This window comes from Camelus bactrianus, chromosome 4 (assembly GCF_048773025.1).
Source record: "Camelus bactrianus isolate YW-2024 breed Bactrian camel chromosome 4, ASM4877302v1, whole genome shotgun sequence".
Lineage (NCBI taxonomy): Eukaryota > Metazoa > Chordata > Mammalia > Artiodactyla > Camelidae > Camelus > Camelus bactrianus.
Genome location: NC_133542.1, coordinates 74,534,399 through 74,557,662, shown reverse-complemented (window position 1 = coordinate 74,557,662; position 23,264 = coordinate 74,534,399). Strand labels below are relative to the sequence as shown.

The following is a 23,264-nucleotide window of genomic DNA, read 5'->3' as shown; positions in this document are numbered from 1 at the left end:
GAGGCCACGGCTGAGGCACCTCACTTGAGGTGCCTCACTGAGGCGTGCAGACGGGAAGGGGAGGCCGGGGCGGGGAAAGCATTTGCCCCAGGCGGCGGGACGAAACCAGCAGAAAAGCCCGAGGCCAGGCCCATCGCCGGGCCGGCGGGCCAGGCGCGCTGATGACGTAACGGCGCCCTTGGCGACGGCGGTCACCAGGGAGCGGCGCGCGCCGATGACGCGCGGCCCTAGCGACGCCGGTCACCAGGGAGCGGCAGCGCTGCACGGTGGCATGGACGCGACCACCGCCCCGCACCGCATCCCGCCGGAAATGCCCCAGTATGGGGAGGCGAACCACGTCTTCGAGATGATGCAGGTGACCCGGGCAGCCCTGTCCTGTCGCGACACAAGGCGGCGGCCGGGGAACCGCTTGTCGCGTTCCGGGTGCGCGCCGGTGACCCCGCATCAGGGAGGGGTCACGTTTGTTACCCATGAGGCCGCCCAAATTGGGGTGTACGACTTCCGTACCGTTGTACCTCAAGGGACCCCTCAATCAGAATATGCCCCCTGACGCTATCCCGCGGAACCTGGTGGGAGGCCAGGATTTGGTTTGGGCTCCTGGCCAGTCCGCTCCATGGTCTGGTCCCTTCCTTTTCTCAGTTCCCCAATCTGTGAAATGCCAGGTTGCAAGAGGTGGTCTCCAAGGGACTTGTCTAACCCTAACAATTCCCAGGCTGTCTGCGGTGTTGGTTTCTCAGCTGGGGAGCATCTAGGTTGGAGGTGGCATCCCCATCCACTGAGAGGGCCGCCTCCTGAAACAGCAGCCCTGTGGTTTGGACAGCAGCATTTCCCATCTGGCCCTTCCTCCTCAGGGCCAAGAGTTCAGGGCAGCGTCCAAACCCTCATCCTGAGTTCCTGACCTTAGGCAAAACCCCACCCCTGCTTGTGCTCCAGATGTCCCCTGGGCATCTCGGGGAAGTAAAGGCTTTCAGGAGCCTGACTGGAAGACCTGTCAGCCACTCAGAGGTTCTGAGGGCCAAAGGGGAGCTGGAGCATTTGTCTGCTCCTCCAGGTGTATCCCATCCCCAGAGGCACCTCCTTAGTGATATCTGTGGCCGCTTGAGCCTCTGAGCTGCACATGTGAGAGCAGAGCTCAGACTAAGAAACCTGAGTCTCCATCCCCCCAGCGAATGTACGCTTCTTTGGAAAGCGTTACCTTTCCACCATCTCTCACACCATCTCTCCAGTGAAATATGACTGATGAAGGATCTTGTCCAGTGGTTTTATTTAGCGGGTGGGCCAGCAAAGGCCCCGAGAAGGGAATGTACTGTCTGGTGAGATGCACAGTGGGGCCACGGCCTCATAGTTCAGCGCTGTTTTTACTGCCCCACTCTTTCCTTGCCCCCAAAGGGTTAAAGCCCCTCCCTGCTTGTCTGTAGTGCTGAAGGATGCTCCTTAGTGCCCCAGCCCAACTCCTCTCAGCTGCCTGGTTCATTTCTGTGCCTTTTGCCTGGAACCATGGAAGCTGCTTTCCCTTGGAATTAAATGGCCAGGCTACCCCAGGACTACTTAGGTATTTAGCTGGTGAATATTCTGTCCCACTCTGGCGAAACACAGGGAGCAGTGACGGCTGTGTCCCCAAGCCCATGTATGCTGGGCACCCACTGTGATTGTGCCAGGCGCTGGGACAAGGGTGAAGCAATACTAGGGGTGCACGGGGACTGCAGGAGCACATGACAAGGTTCAGCTGGTGAGTGTGATCAGAAAGGGATGTTTCCATTGAGGCCTGAGGGAAAGGTGTTCCAAGCTGAGGGCACAGCATTTGCTAGGGCTCTTAAGGGGGTGAATGGGCACAATGCAGGAGAAGGACCTCCAGCTCTACCTCCCCCCAGTTGCCTCCCTCCCCAGCAATACCCTCATGCCTCTGCTTGCAGGAACCCAAGCAAATGCCAGCTAGGGTGGGGCACAGGGGAGAGATCAGGCCCTGGGGCTGGTATCCGTAGCGAACCAGGGTGCTGGGCCACCTGAGCCTGGGGCCCTGGGTGTCCATGTAGGTGTTAACCATGTGGGTGTCTGCCCTCTGCCCACAGAACATGCTGGAGCAGCTTCTGATCCACCAGCCCAAGGACCCCATCCCGTTCATGATTAATCACTTGCAACGAGACAACGATTATGGTGAGCATTCGAGTGGCCCTCCTCCCCCTCCCCAGCTGTCTCCCTCCCCTTCTCCCAGGAATCTGTGAGGCCCTCTGTCCTCTAAAAGGAGGTCAGAACTGGGTGGGGAATGATTTGACAACTTGGGGAGGTGGGTGATTGAAAAATGCCTTAATTTCTTTCAGAGCATAACTAATAAAAATTCTCTTGCCAAGTTATTAAAATGAAAACCTCCGAATGGCCCACGGAATCAATTATTCATGCTTTGGCATGCCCCAGCTGATGTCGCCTGTTGGGTTTAAGCTCTGTGATCACTCCACTTGTCAGGTGTAAGTGTGGTTTCTGGTCTACCTAGACAGACAGCACCGGTTTTCCTGATGGTCTCATTATTGGCGCCCGTTAATGAGTTCCAGAGCTCCCCCGGCCTCACCCGGGCGGGTGCGAGTCAGACCCAAGGCCGGAACGCCGAGCGGGGAGGAGGGAGAGGAGGCGCTCCATCCCACGGTCGATTTGCCAAGTGGAGGATCGTTGCCATCCTCTGCGAGCTGTCAGGGAGACCGGTGTCCTGGAGCTTTGATGTTTCTTTCATTGGCGCATTAGCCGCTTTGAAGGAGCTACCAGTGCACCAGTGAAATGAGCGCACAGTGCTGCTGAGAAGGACGGAGGCCTGAGATGCCCTGTGGTGGGGTTCAGAGGCCTAAGATGAGAAAGGATGCTAAGTAGTTAAAAAAAAACAATGGTCAGAGGGAGGAGACTCCAAGCCTGCAGGTTTGCCAGGCACACCTGGCCTCTGCAGCGTGGCCGGCCCGCAGGTCCTGAGCAGGGTCAGCGGGTCAGAGCGAGGGGCTGTTTCACAGACCTAGGCAGGGTGGTTCAGCGTGGCTCACAGGGTCCCCGCAGTGCCCTCTTCTGAGCCTCTAGTGAGGCAGAGTGGAGAACTGACATTGACTGTGAACCCAGGTGCCCCAGGTGGTGATCAGCTGGGATGATGGGGGTGGGGGGGATCCACTCCTCCCCACAGAGACTCTTCTTTTTTTTTTATTTAAATTTAAATTGTTTTTAGTAAAAAAATTTTTTTAAATGGATGTACTAGGGATTGAACCCAGGACCTTGTGCATGCTAAGCACGCACTCCACCACTGAGCTAGGTCCGTCCCTCCCCCCACCCCTTTTTTTATGAAGGCAGAATGCCTGAGTTCTTTATTTTTTACATTTAATTTTCTTCCTTCCTTCCTTCCTTCCTTCCTTCCTTCCTTCCTTCCTTCCTTCCTTCCTTCCTTCCTTCCTTCCTTCATTTCTTTGTAGTCCTTATTCTCTGGTTCTCTGGTTCTCTGGTTGGGGCGAGAGGGAGGCTCACCTGCTCCGCAGGGTGAGAAGCCACCTTGTTTCCTGGTGGTCCTGCTGCAGACCTCAGCTCCCTGCCCAGGCCTCACCCAGTGGCCCCACAGGCCGGAGGAAGCCGGTTCTGCAGCCCCTACCCCCACCCTGAGGCTGTTTAGGTCTCCGTGTGGCTGAGCTCTGTTACTCCAGGGCTGCTGGGAGCATTTCTGCCCCCGTTCCCCTCTCACAGCCACCACCAAATCAATAAAGCAAAGTCAAAGTAACATAAAAGTGAGAGGCAAAATAAAGGTAAAATAAAAGTGAAGTGAAACTCAAAGAGCAAAGCAAAGGCAGGAGAGCAGGACGGTGCGTTCAGGGAGGCGTCCCCTCCCAGCCCAGCAGCCCTCAGCGCAGCGGGCTCCGTTCTCCTGGTAAAGTGTGAAGAAACGGAGAGATCATTGCTGTCTCTCGGCCTCAGTTTTTTCATTTGTAAAATGGGCAGATTTGGTAGCTGAGGTGCGGGTGGTGATGCTCTGGCCTGGTCCATGGCGAGTGGTCACCGCGGGAAGGGGTGACCAGGTCCCAGGGCTCCCGCTGGGCTCCGGGCGGTGCCGAGGCGAGCTGCCGCTTGTGGAGAGCCTATCGAGAGTTTCCTGAACTAGAGCGGTGCTTGACAGTAATGTAGCTGGGCGAGCCCTGAGTGGGTGGTGGTGGCGCTTCCTGCTGCTTTTTTCTCTTTGTTTTCCTTCTTTTTAATTTCTTATTTGGCACTTCACTCTTCCAATTTGAAAAATTCTGTTCAGGGTGCATGTGGGGTCTTAAACTGCGAACCTCACAGCTTAGCTGGCCTCCCCTGGAAGAGCAAGAGCCTGAAATTGGAGTCACTCTCCGCCTTTACGTTTTACCCCTGCTCCTCTGTGTGCCGATGGAGTTTTCCCTGTCAGACGGCCCGCTGCACCCGAAGTTTTACATTCCAACGTCATGTCTTTGTTTTAGACGCAAGGCAGCCGACGTCAGCTGGACGGTCGTCTCGGGCGCCTCCTCCTCGCCCCTTCCACCGCCTCCTTCCGCCCTCCTCGGCACCCCTTTCCAGTCATTCCCGGGCCTGGCTTTCCAAGGCTGCCCTCCATGGAGCCCTTTCTCCTTTCTCCACGTTCCTCCTGCTCTGTTGCCCTCCAGCAGCTTAAGAATTCAGCCCCTCTTTGTTAGCTCGAGCTGGGGGCCGGCCTCCCATCTGTCCTCCCCCGTGGCTGGAGTCAAGGCTTCTGGCCAGACCCTCTCTCGGGCAGTCGAGCCATTGAATCCCAGTGCCCACTGTTGTGAGGGGTTGATTTGTTCCCCCAGCCTCCCACCCCCATCCCCAGGCCTGGGGTTGCCAGCTCTGGAGGATGCTGGCTCCTCTTTGCCCTTTGGCTCAAGTCCCAGCCCAGAGAGGGGACGTCTCTGGGTTTCCCTCCTGCGCCCAGTCCTCCACCTACAAGTGAGGCAAAAACCTGGGAGGGGGAGTGGAGAAGACCATGCTCCTGGGATTTCTCTAGGAGTCGGGAGAGCTGGAAATAGTGTATCCCAACCTTGGTGGTTGGAGAAGAGGACAGGAGTGGTCCCCTGGCACCCAGCAAGCACTTCCGCTGCCCCTCCCTCCCGTGGGCAGCGGCCTGTGTTAACTGAAGCCGGGTTCTCCACCCCCTGCTCACAGGGCATGAGTGTCGGGTGGGTCAGGGTTCGCTGGGACACGCGGTGGCAGGGCCAGTGGCTAGTGCAGAGGGAGTGAAGGCTCTGGGCCCCTCCCTGTAAGTGTGCACAGGAGGGAATGAGCCACCAGCACACAGGCTGGCAGCCCCTTCGCTGCGAAAAAAGCAGATTTAGTACAAAGCGAGCGTTTACAGTAGCCCTGGGCAATATTAAAGCAGGCGATGGTGTATATAATGGTATGTTTCGTTTTTTATCAAACGTTTGTCCAAGAAAGCTGTGTATTAGAGTTCCAATACCTAAGGGTTTTCTTGTGAATTTTAAATCATGCTCCTAGTTAAACCTCAAAAGGATCTGTGGATGGAAAGGTTTTTTGATTTCCTTTGAAGTGTGTTGAAGAAGTTGATTACTCTTGGCAGTCAAGCAGCCTTTTATGACACTGTTTATAAATAATTACTCATGAGCAGGGCTGGAGTTTCAAGGTGTTAGATTTTAAGAAACTGAAATTAATCACAGAAATGTGTGTGAGAAATTAGGTGGGGAGAAAGGCCGAGGATGTTCCCCTTTTAAAGTGTTTTCCTAGATGTGTACAATTTGGGTGCCACTCACAGGAGCCTGGGAGGGGAGGGTTTCCCCGGCAGCCTCGGCGCCTCATCACTTTGTCAAAATGAACGCGTGATTTGGGAGTCAACTCATTTCCCCAAATGCTCTTGTCCCGGTGCCTCTCGCTTCTTGGTCCTGCAGGCCCTGAGCCCTGCTGGGTCTGGCCCAAGTTCTAGGGAGTGTCAGTGAAGGCCTGTGCTTAGAGCCCTGGGTAGGCAGCAGGGTGATAGGTGTCATGCAGCACGCTTCTCCCGCCTTGACCTCCCTCCTTGCTGCTCTAATGCTGCCCCTCCCCTCAAACCTTCCATGGCACCCCAGCTCCACCCCCCGACCAGGTATCCCCAAAGCCACCTCATTTCCAGACTCATCCTATAAGCAGTATTTTCCACCTGCTGTGGCTTCTCTCGTCTGGGTTGGAGGGCCTGGAAGGCCCTGCCCAGCTTACAAGGCCAGAGCGGGGAGTGGGCTGCCCTGGCTCCCACCCCAGAAGCTGAAAATGCCTCGCCCTCCCTGGGCCTCTGTCCTGACCTTCAATGGTCATTTGAGCCCAGACTCTGGACAAGGTCTGGGAGACACCTGCAGAGCCTGGCTCCTGGGTGGCAGTGGCTGTGTGGCTGGTGGGGCAGCCCCATGACCCACCGATGTGAACAGCATTCCGGGCACAGGCTGCAGTGTCTGGTGCCCGGGACAGCAGTGCTGGTTCCCCCAAACCACTTGGTGGCCTCGCTTGGGGCACTGTTCCTGGCAGGGGTGCCTGGGCCCGGCTCCTGCCTGTGCAGGATTCTCTGCACCACACTGGCCTTTGAATAACCCCTTTCTCTCCTCGACTCAGCCACATCTGTTTCCTGCAGCTTACACCCAAGAATGCCAACTGGCAGGAGGTGCCTTTGTAAGGAGGTAGTAATGGTGGTGACAAAGGTGACCAAACACCCAGTGACCACAGAGAGGGAGACAGCCAAGGAGGCGGCGGCTGCTGCAGGTCCTGCTCTGTGCACGGCTCCTCGCAGTTCTGGCTGCAGAAAAGGAAGATGAGACTTGTCCCTGCCCCCAGGGAGCCTGTGGGGACAGCGGTGCCCCACTCAGCTGCTCAGCAGGGGGACAGAACTCACCAAGGCGGCAGCAGCGGGCCGCTTAATCAGGAGTGGGAGCAAGAATCCTTGCTGGGATGGGGGCGCTGGGTGGGTCGGGGGAGGAAGACATTCCTGATGGGGGGATGACAAGTGACGAGGCAGGAACGTGGGGAGAACGTCGTCAGGAAGAATGAGGAGGTCCAGGACCCAGGCAGAGGGTTGCTCAGGGCTCCCGGGCGAGGCGAGGCTGTTTGGATTCTCAGGACACACCCCAGCCTTCTGCTGAGGTCGGGTCCCTCCGGTCCAAGAGGACTCACAGGATCACGAGACACTTGGCCAGGAGACTCCTGGAAGCTGAGTCCACCGTACTGAGGAGGGCAGGAAGCATGCCAGCCAAGCAAGACTCGGAGAGAAAAGTATGTGCTGGGGTCTGCCAAGCTGGAACCAGCAGCGTTAAGGTGCCCCTGGTGCCACCTCGACCAGGACCCTCCTGCCCCATACCCCCGATTCACCTCAGCACCCCCAGGAAAGGCTTTGGGCTTCCAAGACACAAGTTACCTACATTTCACATCAGTGGGCGATGGACTAGCTTTACAAACGTATAGAAACATGGGCAGTGACGGTGTTGTAAAGCGGTCCACGGGGAGCACGTAAAAACCCAGTAGCGGAAAGCCGGGATGAGCACCTGACACGGGTCATGTTCTGGAGGAGAGAGCAGTTCCCTCATAGAGTCTGGAGCCGAGGACAGCCCTCCCTGCCAGTGCTCATCCAATGCCATGACCTCACTGACCTGGCCGGGGAGCCGCCATCCATCTTGCTTTTCTCGGCAGCATTCAGCCCAGTGCTGAGCTCGGACAAGGCGCTCAGTGAGTATTTGTGGGATCAGTGAATTATCTTGAACCAACCTTCCATGTTTTCCCTGAAGATGAGAAGGTGCTGTGAATGTGGGCAAAAGTCCATGTAAAAACCCAAGCAGCTTGTCTGGGCATAGGTGTGCTGATCATTAAATTGTGGGCCAAACGGACACTCTTGCTCCTACTCCCTGTCCCCAGACTAGAAGACCCTCTGTGGACGAGCTCCCCCCCCCCCCCCGGCAGCCAGGCAGGAGCGGCTGCATGTGGAGTTCAGAGGCCCAAGTGAGCTGGAGTGCGCCTCTGTTCATCCGCGCCCTGGGTGGGGGCCGGGCCGGCGGGCAGTGGTAGAGGGCTGGCTCCCCCACCTCTGTGCTGTCTGTGCTGGGCCCATCGCCCCCCACAGTTAGGGGAAGGGGTGACCTAGTCAAGGTGACCCTCAGGGAGGAGCCAGCATGGATTCGCCTGTCCAGACACCACATTCTGCTTCCTAAGATTTGACCCAAGTGCACACCTTCCAGCGCTCTTCTTAAGATGCTGGTTTTTTCTTTTCCTGTGGCCAGTACCTACTTAATAGTCTGCTGGTGGCTTTAGGAATTCTGTAGCCAAGAACCTTCCCAAGCCAGAAGTCTCGCACCAAAGCCAAACCCAGCTGTTTCCATCTGCATAGAAATTTGGAAACAGACTTTTCCATCTGGGGTTTTATAAATCTGCCCCGTGCACTCCAGGCTTTCCCCCATTATTTCCCTCTGTGAAATGATGGGGAAGACAATTTGCTAAATAAAAAGGCATAAATACTTAAAAAAAAAAAAGAACTTTGAAGGTCGATTTACATAAAATACAGCTTTATTTGAAAGCATGTCCCTGAGACAGAGTCCCTGTTTAAAATGCTTTATGGTGTCCCAATTGTTCTTGATATTTATTAGTTTGGCAAACAATTTACCATGTCCATGTCCCCTTGGAGACAGAAAAATAAACCATCTCAGTGATCACTTACCTCTCTAAACACAGAGAGTATGTTCTATGGTGAGAGCATCTTGGAGCCGCTGGGTTACAAACGACCGCGTCACTCCCAGAAAATGAAATCTGGGGGAAAGAAGTAAATACACCCAGAGCCCCGCAGGCGTGGGAGGTTGCTCTGTCATGCCAAACGGTGACATTCAAATCTCTTTATCCCACAGTGCCGAAGATTGTAATATTAGGTCCACCCGCCTCGGGGAAAACCACTATAGTAAGTGTATCATATTAAGTGTTGAAATACGGTAATGCCTCATTTATCCTGCAGAGCTGGAATGAGACTGAGCCTCAGTGAATTTTCAGTGGAACTGAGCTCTTCTTCATCTTTTCTTTCTCCACCTTAACTTACTTTCTTATTACAAGAGGCAACATGTATTCATCGTAGAAAACCTGCAGAACACAAAAACCAAAAGTACAGGTCCCCAGCCATCCAGAGAGAAGCAGTCTTTTAACATTTGGGGTAAACCTTCTAGGCTTTTCTCGTGGCTGCATCCACCCTGACCCTGCACACCCTTTGTGTCCTCAGGACCCATCTGTAGAAGTAGAGGCTCTGAGTCAGACAACAGACACGTTCCAAAGGCTTCTGATATGGACTCTGCAGATTCGCTCATAACATTTCCATTATGAAATGTTTCAGCCAATCAGAAAAGCCAAGAACCTACACCGTAGATACTCGTGTGCCCAACTCCCAGGTTTTACAGGAATTTATCATTGGGCCATGTTTGCTTTGGTGATTTCCTCTCCGTTTCAAAGACAGCACAGCTTTAAAGATGCAGCGGACACCTCGTCCCCCTTCATTCACTCTGGTCTCTCTCTCCCTGGAGGCAACCCCTGTCCTGAAGCCGGTGGGCTTCATTCCTGTAGGGTTTTCATCTTTAAGCTCCTTTTTTTTTAAGTGCCAAAAGCTTGTTCAGATTATAATCGTCTGAGATGAACTCTGTCTTTTAAAAGCCTGGTTAGTGAGCATCAGTTAACACTAGTGAACCCTTCCTTGATGACGGTGTCATCGCTGTGAGCCCTCCTTCTGGGCCCCAGTGAGCTGGCACCTGGCTTTATTCTGAAAAGGAATTAAGATGGCCGGTCCTGACACCAGACTGCCTGCATCTGCCATGCTTTTGGAGCTAGTATTGCCAGCTGTTCTATTTACCTGTCACCTGTCTGTCCATCCACTCATCCCTCTGTTCATCTGTCTGTCTATTGCTCTGTAGTTTTTCAACTTTGTTCTCTGGGATCAGGTGGTCCCCCACCCCTGCAATCCACCCGCCCTGGCGCTGTTTCAGTGTTAGAGCCCAGGGGCTCCCGGGCCTGGCGGTCACGAGGACTAGCAGCTGTTTCGGCTGCAAGCCTTTTGGTGACTTCACTGTCCCTCCCCTGTCTGCTATGTGGCAAACACAGGCTCTAATCTTACAACATGATGATCTACAGTGAAATCCACACAGCGAGCGCTCACGGGCTCTGTCCTGTATTGTTGCTGACATTCCCCAGCCTGAGGAGCAGGGAGAATTCAGGTTCATACCTGCCCCAGGGGACCTTCAGGGCCTTCTGAAGCAACTCTATGCTGAAACGGTCATCACTATAATCTTGGTATTAAGAACATTTTATTGCATGATTGTTCCTCAAAATGTGTTCTTCCCTGGTAGAGGGTAGCTAGTGGCCGTCCATGAACTATAAACGCTCACTCGGCCAGGATGTGTCCTCTCCCAGTCTTCAGGAAAAGATGGACGTTGAGTTTGCGTTGTGACCCAAGGTCAGGTCTGGTCCCCGTGTTTCTTGTTTTAAACCTTTCTTGAGTTAAAAACTCATGGTCCACAGAGCTTGAAAAGGCTTGCCGAGGGCAGTGAAGTGCAGGTTTTCCAGGCGCGCTTAGAGTCAGTGGCTGGTTGAGGAGGAGAAGGCAGACAGGCAGAGTCCTGAGGCCGGGAGGGGCCCTGTGGGTTTGTCTCTCTTGGTGCCTCTTTCCAGCCAGAAACAACCGTGCTTCCCTATGGTCCCTGCTTCCTCGTAGAATTTGAAAGGCCCTGGGCATTTTAATGGAGAGCTCTTAATTACCGCTTTCACTGAAATGTTCTTTTCCTCTCTTCTTTCTTCAGGCCATGTGGCTTTGCAAACATCTGAATAGCAATCTTCTCAGCGTGGGGAACTTGATAGCAAAAGAATTTTCCTCTCTGGCTGCAGATGCCAGGAGGCATTATCAGAAATTCAAGGTAGGACTGGTCCTGGGGTGCAGGAGGGGTGAGAGCTCCCGAGTCTCCCCATCACCTGCCCCACCTGCTTCCCATTTCCTTTTGGATTAAGAGAGAGAAAGTCCTGGGGGGAAATGAGGTACAGACAGGACGGGACAGAAGGAAGGAGAGAATTCTTAAACAGGGCTCAGACCCTGGTGGGTACCAGGGAGAGGTGTTTGTGGTGGGAAAGCGTCATTGACAGTGGGGGTGGCGGGGGCTCCAGCCCACAGGTGATGCACCTGCCAGCCGACACCAGGACGTGCAAGCCTGAGTGGGCTGCGGGTTAGAGGGCAGCGGTCCAGCTCTCTCCAGGGTGGGAAGACCCTGTGTGCTGCAGCTCAGGGGCACTTCCTTCTGCCCCCTGGGGCGCCCGAACCGGGGTGGGGGCAGCCCCCATCCACTCTGTCCCTCTCGCACACATCTGTGGGGGCACCCCGGGAGGCCGGGTGTCTGTTGCTAAAGTCCTACCAATACTGTATTTGAAAGACATTTTTAAAACGGACACATAGGGCTTGATCGTGTTGGTCCTCTTAAACACAAATTTCAAAATACCTTTCCAAATCCCCTTTGGAGCATGAACAGATGTCGTAGTCCCTCCAGGCTGCTGGAACAGACTGGGTGGCTTGGAAACAGAGTTTATCTCACAGTTCTGGAGGCTGGGAAGTCCAAGACTGTGGAGCCCGCAGATTCTGTGTCGGGTGACAGCCGTCTTCTCCCTGGGCCTCACGCGACGGAGGGGACAAGGGTGCTCTGGGGCCTCTTTCATAAGGGACTGATCTTATTCATGAGGCTCTGGCTCCATCCTCATGACCTAATCATTTCCCGAAGGCCCCCCTCCTGGCACCGTCACCCTGAGCTCTGGGGGGCAGGCATTCAGACCAGAGCAGCAGGGGATGCCCCTTCAGGAGCTCTTCCTCGACACCCAGGCTTTCCTTGTGCACGAGGAGAGGCAGCCAAGACCAGTAGGATCCTGGGGTTTGCTGAGCACTGAGTGTGTGTTGGCACTTTCCAGGCCTGCCCTCCACACCTCACTGTCTCCATGCAAGATGTGGTGTTACTTGTCAAGGTTAAGTAACTGCCAGGGCCGGGGCAGGACTCAGGCCTGTGGCCACGCTAAGCGTGGCCTCATCCGGGGCTGCCCAGGGCTCCGCCCGCCCGTCGGGGTGAAATCCCCGGGTCTCCCACCAGGCTTCGCAGAGGCCTGGTTGCCGTCAGTCTTTATCTTCGTTCATCTTCGTTCGTCTCTACCACGTGGCCGTGTGGTCGCTGTTCCACCGAGAACCTAGAAGGAAGTTTCCAGGCCTCGCGGGCTGCCAGTGACTGATGGGACGTGGGACAACTCTTGAGCAGCCCTTGGTGGCAAGTAGCCAAGGTCCACCTGGGCTGCCCAGGGCAGAGAAGGGGATCTGAAGGGGGACACAGTGACTCCTGGGACCCTGGTGGAGGGGCACCCACTGCTTTGGCTCTGTGGCCGGGAGCTGGGTGGCTCCCTCTGCCCCACTGCCCACTGAGGCCACTTGTCTCCTTTCTCTCTGTGGTTCTCGCTTCCTGTTGTCTTCTGCCTTCCTTGGCTACCACCCTGGTCCCCCTTCCTGTGTCTTCAGTTCAAGCCACCCACAGAGGCAGCTCTGAGGCCAAATTTTCAGAAGAGTGATCTGTGTGGGCCAGGTGGTCTGGTGTCCCCAGGGCCGGCTCAGCCCTGGTGAGGGGTGTGCGGAGTGGGCTTGGCAAGGCCATGGGCCATGGCCATGGCCGGGAGGGCCCGGGTCGGGTGAGGGCAGTTCCTGGAGATGTGGGGTGTGACTTAGGCAAACTCCCAGCTTCAAGTTTGCTGATAATAACAATTTCATGGAAAAGAAGGAAAACCTCATTCATCAGGGTCAGCCCCCTGCACCCTCCCAAATGGTGAACCAGCTCTACAACTGCTTAATCCAGAGCGCTTCCTGACCCCACGTTGCCCAGCTGGCACTCTCAGTGGGGGGGAGTGACACCCTCGCCCCGCTGCTCCCACCACCTTGCAGGAGTCCAAGTGTACGGTTGTGGTTTGGGGGATCCCAGTTTCGGGGGTGGGAATCTGGTTTTAGAAAGAAAGTGGTTATCTCACTTCTGCAGAAGATAAGCTTCTCAGGGTGGGGGAGGCAGGCTTATTTCTAGGATAAAGATGCTTTTATTAGGTTTATAAAATTCAGCAGAGAGGAGGGGGTTTAGGGAAATTCCTCCTGGGTTTCATTACACTAATTATCAGCGTATTTCAGACCACATCGCAGTGCTTTCAAGGGTATCTTGTTGGGGTTCTTTGGTTCGGAAGCGCGGGTGGAGGGAAGATGAAAGGCTGGGACGTCAGGACTGATCAAGGAGTAAAAGGTCCTGAAGAGCGGAGACGAGTGCGCGGCCTTGCCGTGGAGGCGGCCGCCCGGGGCCGCCCGTTCCGTGCTGTCATTAAAGCATCTGCTGATTCGGGGCTTTATAGCTCTTCCTGCAAGTAGCACTAACACCTTCAAATATGTAATGTTCTCCCGTTAATCTCAGCTCCGTCCTCCAGAATTCTCTTACATAGCTGGTATTGACCTAGACGTCTCCATTTTAGGAACTTCCAGAAGGTTTCTGAAATCCTTCCTAGTCACCTCCTGTATGCCAAGCACCATCCAGTGCCGGGGAGACCCTGAGATGAGGTCCTTCTCCTTGCCCTGGGAGATTCTAGCCAGTGGGGGAGACCAAGGGTCCCCAGCCCAGGACACAGGGCTAGGAAGCCCTCATGCCAGCGGTGGCTTGGTTGACTCATTCATTCACTCAGTAAGTGTTCTCTGAGCACCTCTAAGCCCCAGGCATGTCTCTGGGCTGGGAAGAGCGTACAGATTGCAAGATTAAGGGGCCCTGTGGAGCCATCACCACGGTCATGCTAAACAAAGCTTTCCTAAAGGGCTCATGCTGTGGAAGAACCCAGAATCTGGCAGCGGGCCACAAAACCCACGTGGGCAGGCATCACCTGAGGACGCTGGGGTTCAAGGCAACCAGGGATGGGAAACAGCTTTTCTGTTGGTTTGTTTCTAGCTTTATTATAAGATATTGTAAAGATGCTCAGAAGCAGTGAGAATAGTAAAAGAACCATCGTGGACCCATCACCTGGCTTCTGCCAGTATCAACCCATGGCCGTCTAGCTGCGTGTATACACCCCATCTCCCCTGCTACCGGGTTATTTGAAAGCAAACCCACACAGCAGTTCATTTCATCCATGGATGTTCTAGTCTCTAACTGCTGAGAGGCTGAATGTAAAATGGTCGGATCATATGTAAAAGTAGAGAAAAGGCCCACAGCCTGCGGTACCAGCCCAGGAATCTGGCGGGCTGTAAGTCAGACGTGGAAAAGTCGGACATCCACTTCTTATTCAGTCCAGGAGGCCCGACCCCTGTAACAATCTGTCCCAATGGCCAGGGTTTGATTAATATTAAACTGCCAGCTTCCGTAATCTTTGTCCCCACTTCCAACCTGTTGCCAGAGAAGGCCAAATATGCTCCCCTAAGCAAGCCCATAGGACGCCCTGCTTCTAGCGGGCCGCCTCCGGCTCTCTCATGCCTGCAGCCTCCACCAGGCACACCGAGGCCTCCTTTTCCTCTGTAGAGCTGTCCTGCTCCTCCACCTGCCTTTGAGTCTCTGCCAAATGCAGGTGATGGCGGCCGGCTCCCTCACTAGAACCACCTCTGACTCGGTAAGCTTTGCTTTCCTCATTTGGTTGGTCTTTGCTTCTTTCCACTCCCTAAAAGGTAAAGGAACTTTTTGATTAAACACATACACACACTGTCCTGCTTAGAAAACTTATCAATATTTCTCCAGTGTCCGGTCAGGATTAAACTGTACCTGAGGGGGCAGGCGGCTCGCGGTCCTCGGCCCCTCGGCACCTCGCTCGGCCCCTCGGCCGGCCCCAGGGCACTCGGTGTTAGCACCTCCCTTCTCTCCCTACTCCGGTCCCGCGGATGTTTCTCGTCCAAGCCGACCAAGGCCATCTTTGCGCTCTGTTGCGTCTCTTTATTTAGTTGAATTCATCTGCTCTGTCAAGTCCATTTTCCTCATCCAGCCTCTAAGCCTGCCACCTGACTCACAACCACAAACACCACAAAAAGGCTCAGGTGAAGTGGGCCCAGAGTGAGGCCAGCAGGAGCCCCGGGCGCCGGATGCCAGGCGTGCCCTTTCAGGCGCTGACCCAGCGCTTGCACAAACCTGAACACGGGCCCAGCCTTCGACTTGGGCCCAGGGCTCCTGGAAAGCCTCTGCCCAGTCCAGGCCCCTCTGGGGGTTCGGGAGATCAGGGGGGCCAAGACCAAGTCCTGCTGGCTTTTAATCACACAGGAGGTGACGAAGGTGAAGAGGTTCGCTGGGAAAAGGATCTTTTCCAGCAAGAGCTGGATGTGGTTGCTCTAGAGTTTTAGATTGCTACTCAAAAAAAAAAAAAAAAAAAAAAAAAAAAAAAAAAAAAAGGAAAGAAAAGCTTTACTATTAAAATCCCTGCAGGAAGAATAAGTATTTGCAAACTTACAACTGCCTAGTTCAGAGACTCTCAGTCTTAGCAGCATATTAGACTCACCTGGGCCACACTGGACTCAGTCTGAATCCCTGGAAGTGGGGCCAGGCGTCTGGATTTAAACAGGCTCCCTACAGAATGCTTATAGGGTCATCTGGGAACCCACTCCAAATCCGACTCCCCATTTCTCAGTGCAGTTATCCCTTTTACAGCACAATTACTGCTGAATCAAGGTTTCTTTGGAATGCAACTATTGCATTGGAGCCAAACAGCCTGTGTTTGTTGAATGAATAAATGACCCCCCCCTATTTCGAAGGCTGGTTAGACCAGAAGGAGCCAAAGCTGGATTCTTCCTAATTTCAGTTCCATTTAACTCCTAACTTCAATTCCATTTAAAAGTTAAGAAACTGATGTAACCCAGTGTAGCTAAGTGCCCAGTTGTCAGTCACCATTTTCCTTAATATCCAAATAATAGAACTTGTGCCCTTATCCTGCCTCTGTCCGCACAGAAAACAGTGGTCCCCTCCACGTGTTTCTGAGGATTTCCCGGATTGCTGGTCAGTTCTTGCTTCCAAGTCCTCTGGATGGTGTCCATCACCTCTGGCCACATCTCCAGCCTCCTGGCTCCCTGTCCTGGAGGCGGTGCTAAGACAGAGCCAGCAGGAGCCCTCCTGCCCTGTGTTCCTCGTCAGCGCCTCGAGGCAGTGCTGCGGAACAGGCCTTTGGGGAGGGTTGGGGGCAGTGGAGGTGGTTACAGCCCAGGATGGAGACAGATGAACCCGAGGACCGTAGCTCCTTTTGAAGTTCGCTGGCCTTTCCCACTACAGGGTCTCCCTTCCAGGCCATCTCCCCCTGCAGGCCTGTCGGGTGCCCCATGGTGGGGCCTGTGCTCTTCCTTCAAAGCCTTGTCTCCTGTCCCCCCCTCCTCTCATCTCCTGTCCCTGCCTGAGAGCTCAGGCTCTCAGCCTGAGCCCTGCCTTTCAGAACTGGGAGAGTTCCTGCCATCTCCCTGCCTGACAGCCCCCAGAAGCAGCAGAAACTTGGAAATGATAGTTTTTCCTAAAGGATTCTCTGCTCAGTTCTTAAGTGAGCTCAAGTCAAGTATGGGGCTTCCCCCGCCAGCCAGCAGCCCCCTTAGGGGTCAGGGATAGGAGCTGGGCTGACCAGGAATCTCAACTCCTCCACTCCCTGCTCTGCTCTGTATGGAAGTTCATACCGTCAATCAAAAGTCTTGATCAAGCATCACCCAAAGGTGACATGGGGACATCTGGACCCTTGAGAGGGGGGCCTGGTGATGGGACCATGTGAGCTGTCACCCTGGGGAGGAAGCCCAGGCTTGCAGAAGGGCAGCGAGGTGCCCGGGAGGCAGGCAGAGCCAGGGCTTGGCCCTCCACACCTGGGGCTGCGTCTTCCGGGGGAGGGGCAGGTTGGCAGGCCAGCTGTGCGGCCCCGGCCCGGCGCTGGGAGCTGAAAGGAGAGGAGAGGCCCAGACTGGGGCCAACACAGCCGATTCTGCCCTTTACAGCAAGGGTGTTGCCTTACCACCAAGTAGGGAGACCAGGGGCTGGTCGTTGGCCCCTGGGCTGGGGCTTCTCCATGACCAGCAGGGGCTTCGCTGGGCTCCACCAGTTTGTCCCTGATTCTCCCCACAAATCCAGGCTTGGGGGCTGGGGTGGGAGAGCCTGGCAGAGCTCCTGAAGGAGGGAGCCTGATTCCTGCAAAGACAGTTTGGCAGGGCTCTGAGAAGCGGTCCCCGGGAAGCCCCCACTGCTGACGTGACACATCAAAGCTGGCACTGAGACAGTGCAGAGGCAGGGAGCGGCAGGGGGCACCCGCGAGGGGCCGGGGCTCAAAGTCGCAGGCCTGTCCCCCGCCGTGAGGGCCATGGGGAGCGCTGCGCCCCGCCCGGACCTGTCGCCTTTCAACCTGTGTTCTTTGACTGGTTTGCACCCCCCTCGTTCCCCACATCCCAGGACCTGTTTGAATGCTGCCTCCTGGAGGGGTGTTGTCATGGAAGAGAGGAATCTTGGGAAACCAGCCTCAGGATGGAAACTGGCTCTGCCCAGGGTCGGCAGGGGACACTAGGGGACAGGAAAAGATAGAAGTGATTTGAGTGGGAGGGGTTAGCCAGGGGAAGTTGCCGGGATAGCAGGGGTGATATGGTCACCAGCAGACAGACACCCTCCCTCCCCAGCAACTTCTTCCACATGGGGTAAGGCTATTGGGTGCTTGAGTTTACTCAAGACAGAGGTTCTCCAGCTGTGGTGCCTGGACCAGCGTTCTCAGCATCACCCAAAAACTTGGTAGAAATGCCGATTCTCGGCCTCACTCCAGACATGCTGTGTCAGAAACCCTGGGTGGGGCCAGTGATCTGTGCTTTAACAAGCTCTTCCGGGATGCACATTCCAGCTGAGGACTGCTGGCCTGAGCAGGAAATTGGCAGAGGGCAGATGTAGGGACACAGAGGTGTCTAGGAGATACTGAGACCAGGGGCTGGGTGCTGGCTAGCCTCCCTCTTGTCTCTCTGACCTCCTCTTCTCCCTGTGTGTTATTCATCATTCATTCGTTCTCCCTCTCTCTCGCTCACTCTTGACTTTCGCTGTCCACTTTGTAGACACCTTAGTGATCCCATGCCTTCCAAGGGGACACATTACAAGTTCCATTCCCACCCGAGGTGTCCCCTCACCCTCCCACTGTCTGCTCATCCCTCTGGGCCTACATGTTCCTGCTTCAGAGTCCCTGGCTTGGCAAAAGGCAGGCAAAATGTAGATTTCCCCTGCCCCTCACCCCTCAACTGAGTGCCTCTGTGTGCACCCAGCATGCACCTGCTTGGCTGTGGCCCTGGGGGTCCTCACCTGCACCTGGAGGCCAGCTCAGCCTTGACATAGCTTGAGATGTGTGGTCTGGGGCTGCCCTAGGCCCCCTTGGCCAGATGTTTGGGAAGTTTGGGGAGAAGCACCAGCTTTTAGTGACCTTGGGTCAAAGGGACACCTGGGAGTGGGCTTTCCAGGGACATTGGCTCTGGGACATTGGAGGTTTTGTTAGAAAGAGCAGACCTGGTTGTGAAGATTGGAGTGTCAACTCTGGTCCAGGGAGACAGTTGAGAGAAACCGAAGGAAGGCCACTGTGGGTGTCACCCCCCTGCACACCCCCACCCTGCTGCTCTGTCCTTCCGGAGCCTGGCCTGCCTGGGTTCAAGGCCTGCCTCTGCTCCTCCCTGGCTGTGTAACCCTGGGGAGGTGGCTTAACCTCTCCGAGGCCCAGCTTCCCCACCTGTAAAAAGGGGATGACAACAGGCCAGACCTCACAGAGCCAGAAGCATCGAACGCTGTGCCTTGGCACGGAAGCTGGCGCCCAGCACACGCTCAGCAGAAGCCGGCCATCGTTCTTACTGCCTCTTGAATGAATTAAGGAACATGGAGTTTCGTTAAGTCATCAGTCAGCTGGGGCTTCCTCCGTCCCTGACGCTGTTTGGTGCTGGGTCAGAGGTGCGCTGGTCAGCATCTCACAACCAGTTCTCTGGGGGACAAAGCCCTCCTTTGTAGCGTTAGCACACCCTTATCTGGGGGCAAAGGTCGTGAGACTCAGCCCCTTTCCTCCAGGAACTTTGAAAGTCTCTGGGGAGACAGACAGGTGAGCAGGCCCCTGCAATGCCATGTAGTTACTGCGATTACAGAGTTTGCTGTCGAAGATTATGGCAGCCTCCAGCCCAGCCTGGGAAGGGTCAGGGAGGGCTGCCTGGAGGCAGCGGCACTTGGGGCTGAGGCTCAGAGTCACTCAGGTGGTGGTGAGGGAGAGCTTCTGGGTGGGGACAGGATAAGGAAAAGCATGGAGTCAGTGCACATGGCTGGTGGGGAGGCTGCTGGAGAGGAGCCCAGGGCAGACCAAGGCTGGGGAGGCGGGTGAAGCAGCGGAGGCTGGACGAGGGCGGGGCCACAAGGTGGGCCTGGGCTTACTGAGGCCACAGGCCTTAGTCAGGGACCTGGAGAAGCTTGGTGCCAACAGGGCCGGGCCCTCAGTTCTTAGCTGAGCCTGCTGGCCTGCCAGTTATGTGTCCTGAGCTCAGCACAAAAGTTCAGGCCCTCACTCTGTGCGTCATCTTTCCTGTAGACGGTGCCCAGCATGCTGCTCATCAGACTGGTTCAGGAGCGCCTGTCGGAAGAGGACTGCGTCAGGCGGGTGAGAATCCATGCGTGGAGTGAGCCGGGGGCTCCTGGGAGATGGGGCTCCGCTACCAGATAAAAGAGGGTGAGGGGTGTGGTTTATTTCTGAGAGCAGAGGTGACCTGCGGAGAAGGGTAAGAACCGACACTCTGAAACTCGGTGAAGGTCAATCTGTAGATGTGGATGGAGGAGAAATAACAAGGGGGAATCTGGGGAATCCATCCTGGTACCTGTAGGAAAGAGCTGACTTGCCCCAAGGGGTCACAGGAGAGCCTTTAATGGAAGGACCGTGGCAGGAGTGTGCAGAGTCAAGGCCGTCAGTGGGTGCTGGGGAGGCGCCTCTGGACCTGGAAGCACAGAGGGAGAACTGGGGAGACCCCACACCCTCATTCCATCCTCTGATCTCTTGCCAGTGTCCTCTTCCACCAGACCCAGTGAAGCCGGGGGGCAGGGGTCCAGGTGAGGCGGACCATGGAGGTCAGCCTCCTGGGGCGTGGACAGGGGTTGTGCTACTGTGATTTGTAATAAGAAATATGTATTTGGTCTTCGTCCAATGCATCAATTTTTTGAACATTTTTTAGCATTCCACTTTAACTTACCTGTTGTGTTTTTTACTATGTCTCTTTTTTTAGTGGATGACCTGGTAATTACAATACACAGACTTAGATTCCTAGTCTATTTAGAGTCAATATTTTACCGTTTCAAGCAGAATGTGCAACGTAAGTGCCTCTCCTTGCCTTTCTTTACGTTGTAATTGTCTTGTGTATTACAGCTATACGTGCTGAAAACCCACTGGGCAAATGTTATAATTTTTGCTTTCAATCATCAAACATATTTTAAAAACTCAAGAGGAGAATAGTTTATTACATTTATCCAGGTATTTACCGTTTCTGTTGTTCTTCCTTCATTCCTGATTTTCCAAACATCCCTTTCTGTCTGAAAACCTTCTTTGCACAATTCTTCTAGAGTAGATATGCTGGCAATGAATTCTCTAGATTTTCCTTCATCTGAAAGTGTCTTTATTTTGACTTCAATCCTGAAGGATATTTTTCCCTGGATTCAGAATTCTAGATTGACAGGTTTTTCTTTCAGCACCTCACAAACGTTCATTTTTTAACACTATGGTTTCTGGTGAAAATCCATGGTCATTCAAAGTCTTACAGATAATGCGTCATTTTTCTCTTGCTACTTTCAATATTATTTTCTTTGTTCTTAATTTTCAGCAGTTTAACTGGGATATGTCTGGGCATGAATTCCTCTGGATTTATTCTTTGCTGGGTCAGCTGAGTTCCTTGAATTTATAAGTTTCTGTTTTTCTCTGAACTTGGGGTATCTTCATCCATTGTTTGTTCAAGTAATTCCCCCACATCATTCCCTCTCTCCTCCCCTTCTGAGACTCTGGTGGCGTGAAGGTCAGACCTTTCAGTGTTTCCTCAGGGGTCCCTGAAGCCCTATTCTTCTTTTTTTTTTTTTTTAATACCTTTTTTTCCCTCTCTATTGATAGAATTTGATCATTTGTATTGAAATGGCTTCAGGCTCATTGCAGATTTTCTCTCTCACCCCCATTCTACTAATAAGCCTGCCCAGTGAGTTTTTAATTTTGATTATTGTATTTTTCAGTTCTAAAAATCCCATTTGGTCTCTCCTTGAGTCATCTATTTCTTTGCTGAGACTTTCTGTGTGTCCATCATTTACTGGGAGCTATGTGGTGGTGGTGGGGTTTTACTAACAGTTGCTTCAGTGTCTTGTCTGATCATTCCAGCACTTGCGTTACATTGGTGCTGGTGTCTGATGTCCTCTCCCATGTGAGCTGAAATCTTCCTGATTCTTCCTGTGCTGAGTAATTTTGTATCCTGGACATTCAAAATATTGCTCTGAGACTCTGGGTCTTGTTCAAATCCTATACGGAATGCTGAGACTTTTGTCTCAGCAGAAGCTGGTTCTGTTGGGCTCGGGCCTCAGGTTCTAACCACCTTCTCTGGGCTGTGGGTTCCACCCCACTTCTGTTTTCAAACCATAGCAGTGCTGTGTGGTGCTCTGCAGCTCTGTGCCGTGCGGGGCCCCCGTGGGGCCAGGGCAGGGGCCTGTGCTGTAGCTCGTTCCTCAGTGTCTTTGGAATATAGCCCCCACCTCTCCCCGCACCCCTGCCTCAGTTCAACCAGCGTCAGATCCCCTCTTTTAAAACTGACCCATCCATCGGTCACCCTCTTATCTGGGAAATGGTGTGACAATCATTCGTCAGGAATAAAGGGAAGGATAGAGCACCCTGGGTGACTGGAAACAGGCTGGCACTTTCTCATACAAAACGCTCTATGCCTGAATCCATAATTGATTTTGAGTTGCCAAGTCAAATTGAACTCTGGCGTGGCAGGTCACCAGGCTGGAAGCATTCAGGTCTGCCTTGCTTCTCTTTGCTCTTTAGAGCTGAGCCGTTTCTCCTCTTCACCAACAGTGCGCGTCGCATTGGCCAAACATGGAGGGGTGTCACTCCTTTGATGGGGGTGGACCCAGGTCACCCAGGCTGGAACCCCTCAGTGAGATGGGGGCTGTATTTTTAAATTTTTTAAAATTTTGTTTATTTATATATTTTTTGTATTTTTAAATGGACATATAGTTGATGTATACTATGATGTTACAGGTGTAGAATATAGTGATTCGCAATTTTTAAAGGTTATACTCTGTTTATAGTTACTATAAAATGTTGGCTATATTCCCTGTGTTGTACTGTATATCCTTGTAGCTTATTTTATGTGTAATAGTTTGTACCTCTTAGTCCCTTACTCCTCCATTGCCCCTCCTCCTTCCCTCTCCCCATTGGGAACCATGAGTTTGTTCTTTATATCTGTGAGTTTGTTTCTTTTTGTTATATTCACTAGCTTGTTGTATTTTCTAGATTCCACATATAAATGATATCATACAGTATTTGTCTTTCTCTGTCTGATTTAGTTCCTTTAGCTTAATATCCTCTAAGTCCATCCATGTTGTTGCAAATGGCAAAATTTCATTCTTTTTTATGGCTGAGTAGTATTCCATTGTGTGTGTGTGTTTATGTATACCACATCTTCTTTATCCATTCATCTGTTCATCTGCCATAGGTTGTTTCCATGTCTTGGCTATTGTAAATAATCCTGCCATGAACATTGGGGTGCATGTATCTTTTCAAATTCGTGTTTTTGGGGGTTTTTTTGGATATATACCCAGGAGTGGAATTGCTGGGCCATAAAGTAGTTCTATTTTTAGTTTTTTGAGAAACCTCCATACTGTTTCACACAGTGGCTGCACCAGTTTACATTCATGGGGGCTGTATTTAAAAAGCACAGCTGGGCACAGCCTTGCACGTCAGCGAGCTCAGCTGCTGTGAGCTCCTGGAAGCAGGGCATCAGCGTGATTAGCTGTGGCTGTAAACACATGGGCGGGGAGTGCGTCCGTCTTCGCTTCCTGTCCCAGGAATCGCACTTGCCCTGAGGAACGTGGGCTGCTGATAAGCCACGGTCACACCCTTGCCAAACAGAAGTCCCAGCTGAGACGGCTCCACGTCTGTCTCAGCCCCAGCAAAGGCAGCAGGCCCTCCCACGCCCCGTCCAGATTTCCTTTCAAGATGCTCACAACCCCAAACCATCCTGTGATCCAGGAGCTTAAGTGGAAACTCGAGCCCTAGCTGGTCTGCTCACGGGCCCT

General features: G+C 53.6%; 1 protein-coding gene across 12 annotated transcripts in view; it reads left to right on the top strand.

Moving 5' to 3' along the window:
- Positions 1–65: 65 nt before the first annotated feature.
- The window catches only part of AK8 (adenylate kinase 8), a 121,196-nt gene continuing 97,997 nt past the window's right edge, over positions 66–23,264 (top strand). For 4 of the 12 annotated variants that reach the window (XM_045517344.2, XM_074362463.1, XM_074362464.1 and 1 more), the window contains exons 1-5: positions 66–355; positions 2,070–2,154; positions 8,847–8,896; positions 10,773–10,886; positions 19,534–19,602. In XM_045517344.2, coding sequence (XP_045373300.2) covers positions 215–355; positions 2,070–2,154; positions 8,847–8,896; positions 10,773–10,886; positions 19,534–19,602 — 459 coding nt within the window. In that variant the 5' untranslated portion in view covers positions 66–214. Of the gene's footprint in view, positions 424–2,069; positions 2,155–8,846; positions 8,897–10,772; positions 10,887–19,533; positions 19,603–23,264 lie in introns of those variants that run through there. The other 8 variants (XM_074362465.1, XM_074362466.1, XM_074362467.1 and 5 more) reach the window with 8 other exon arrangements.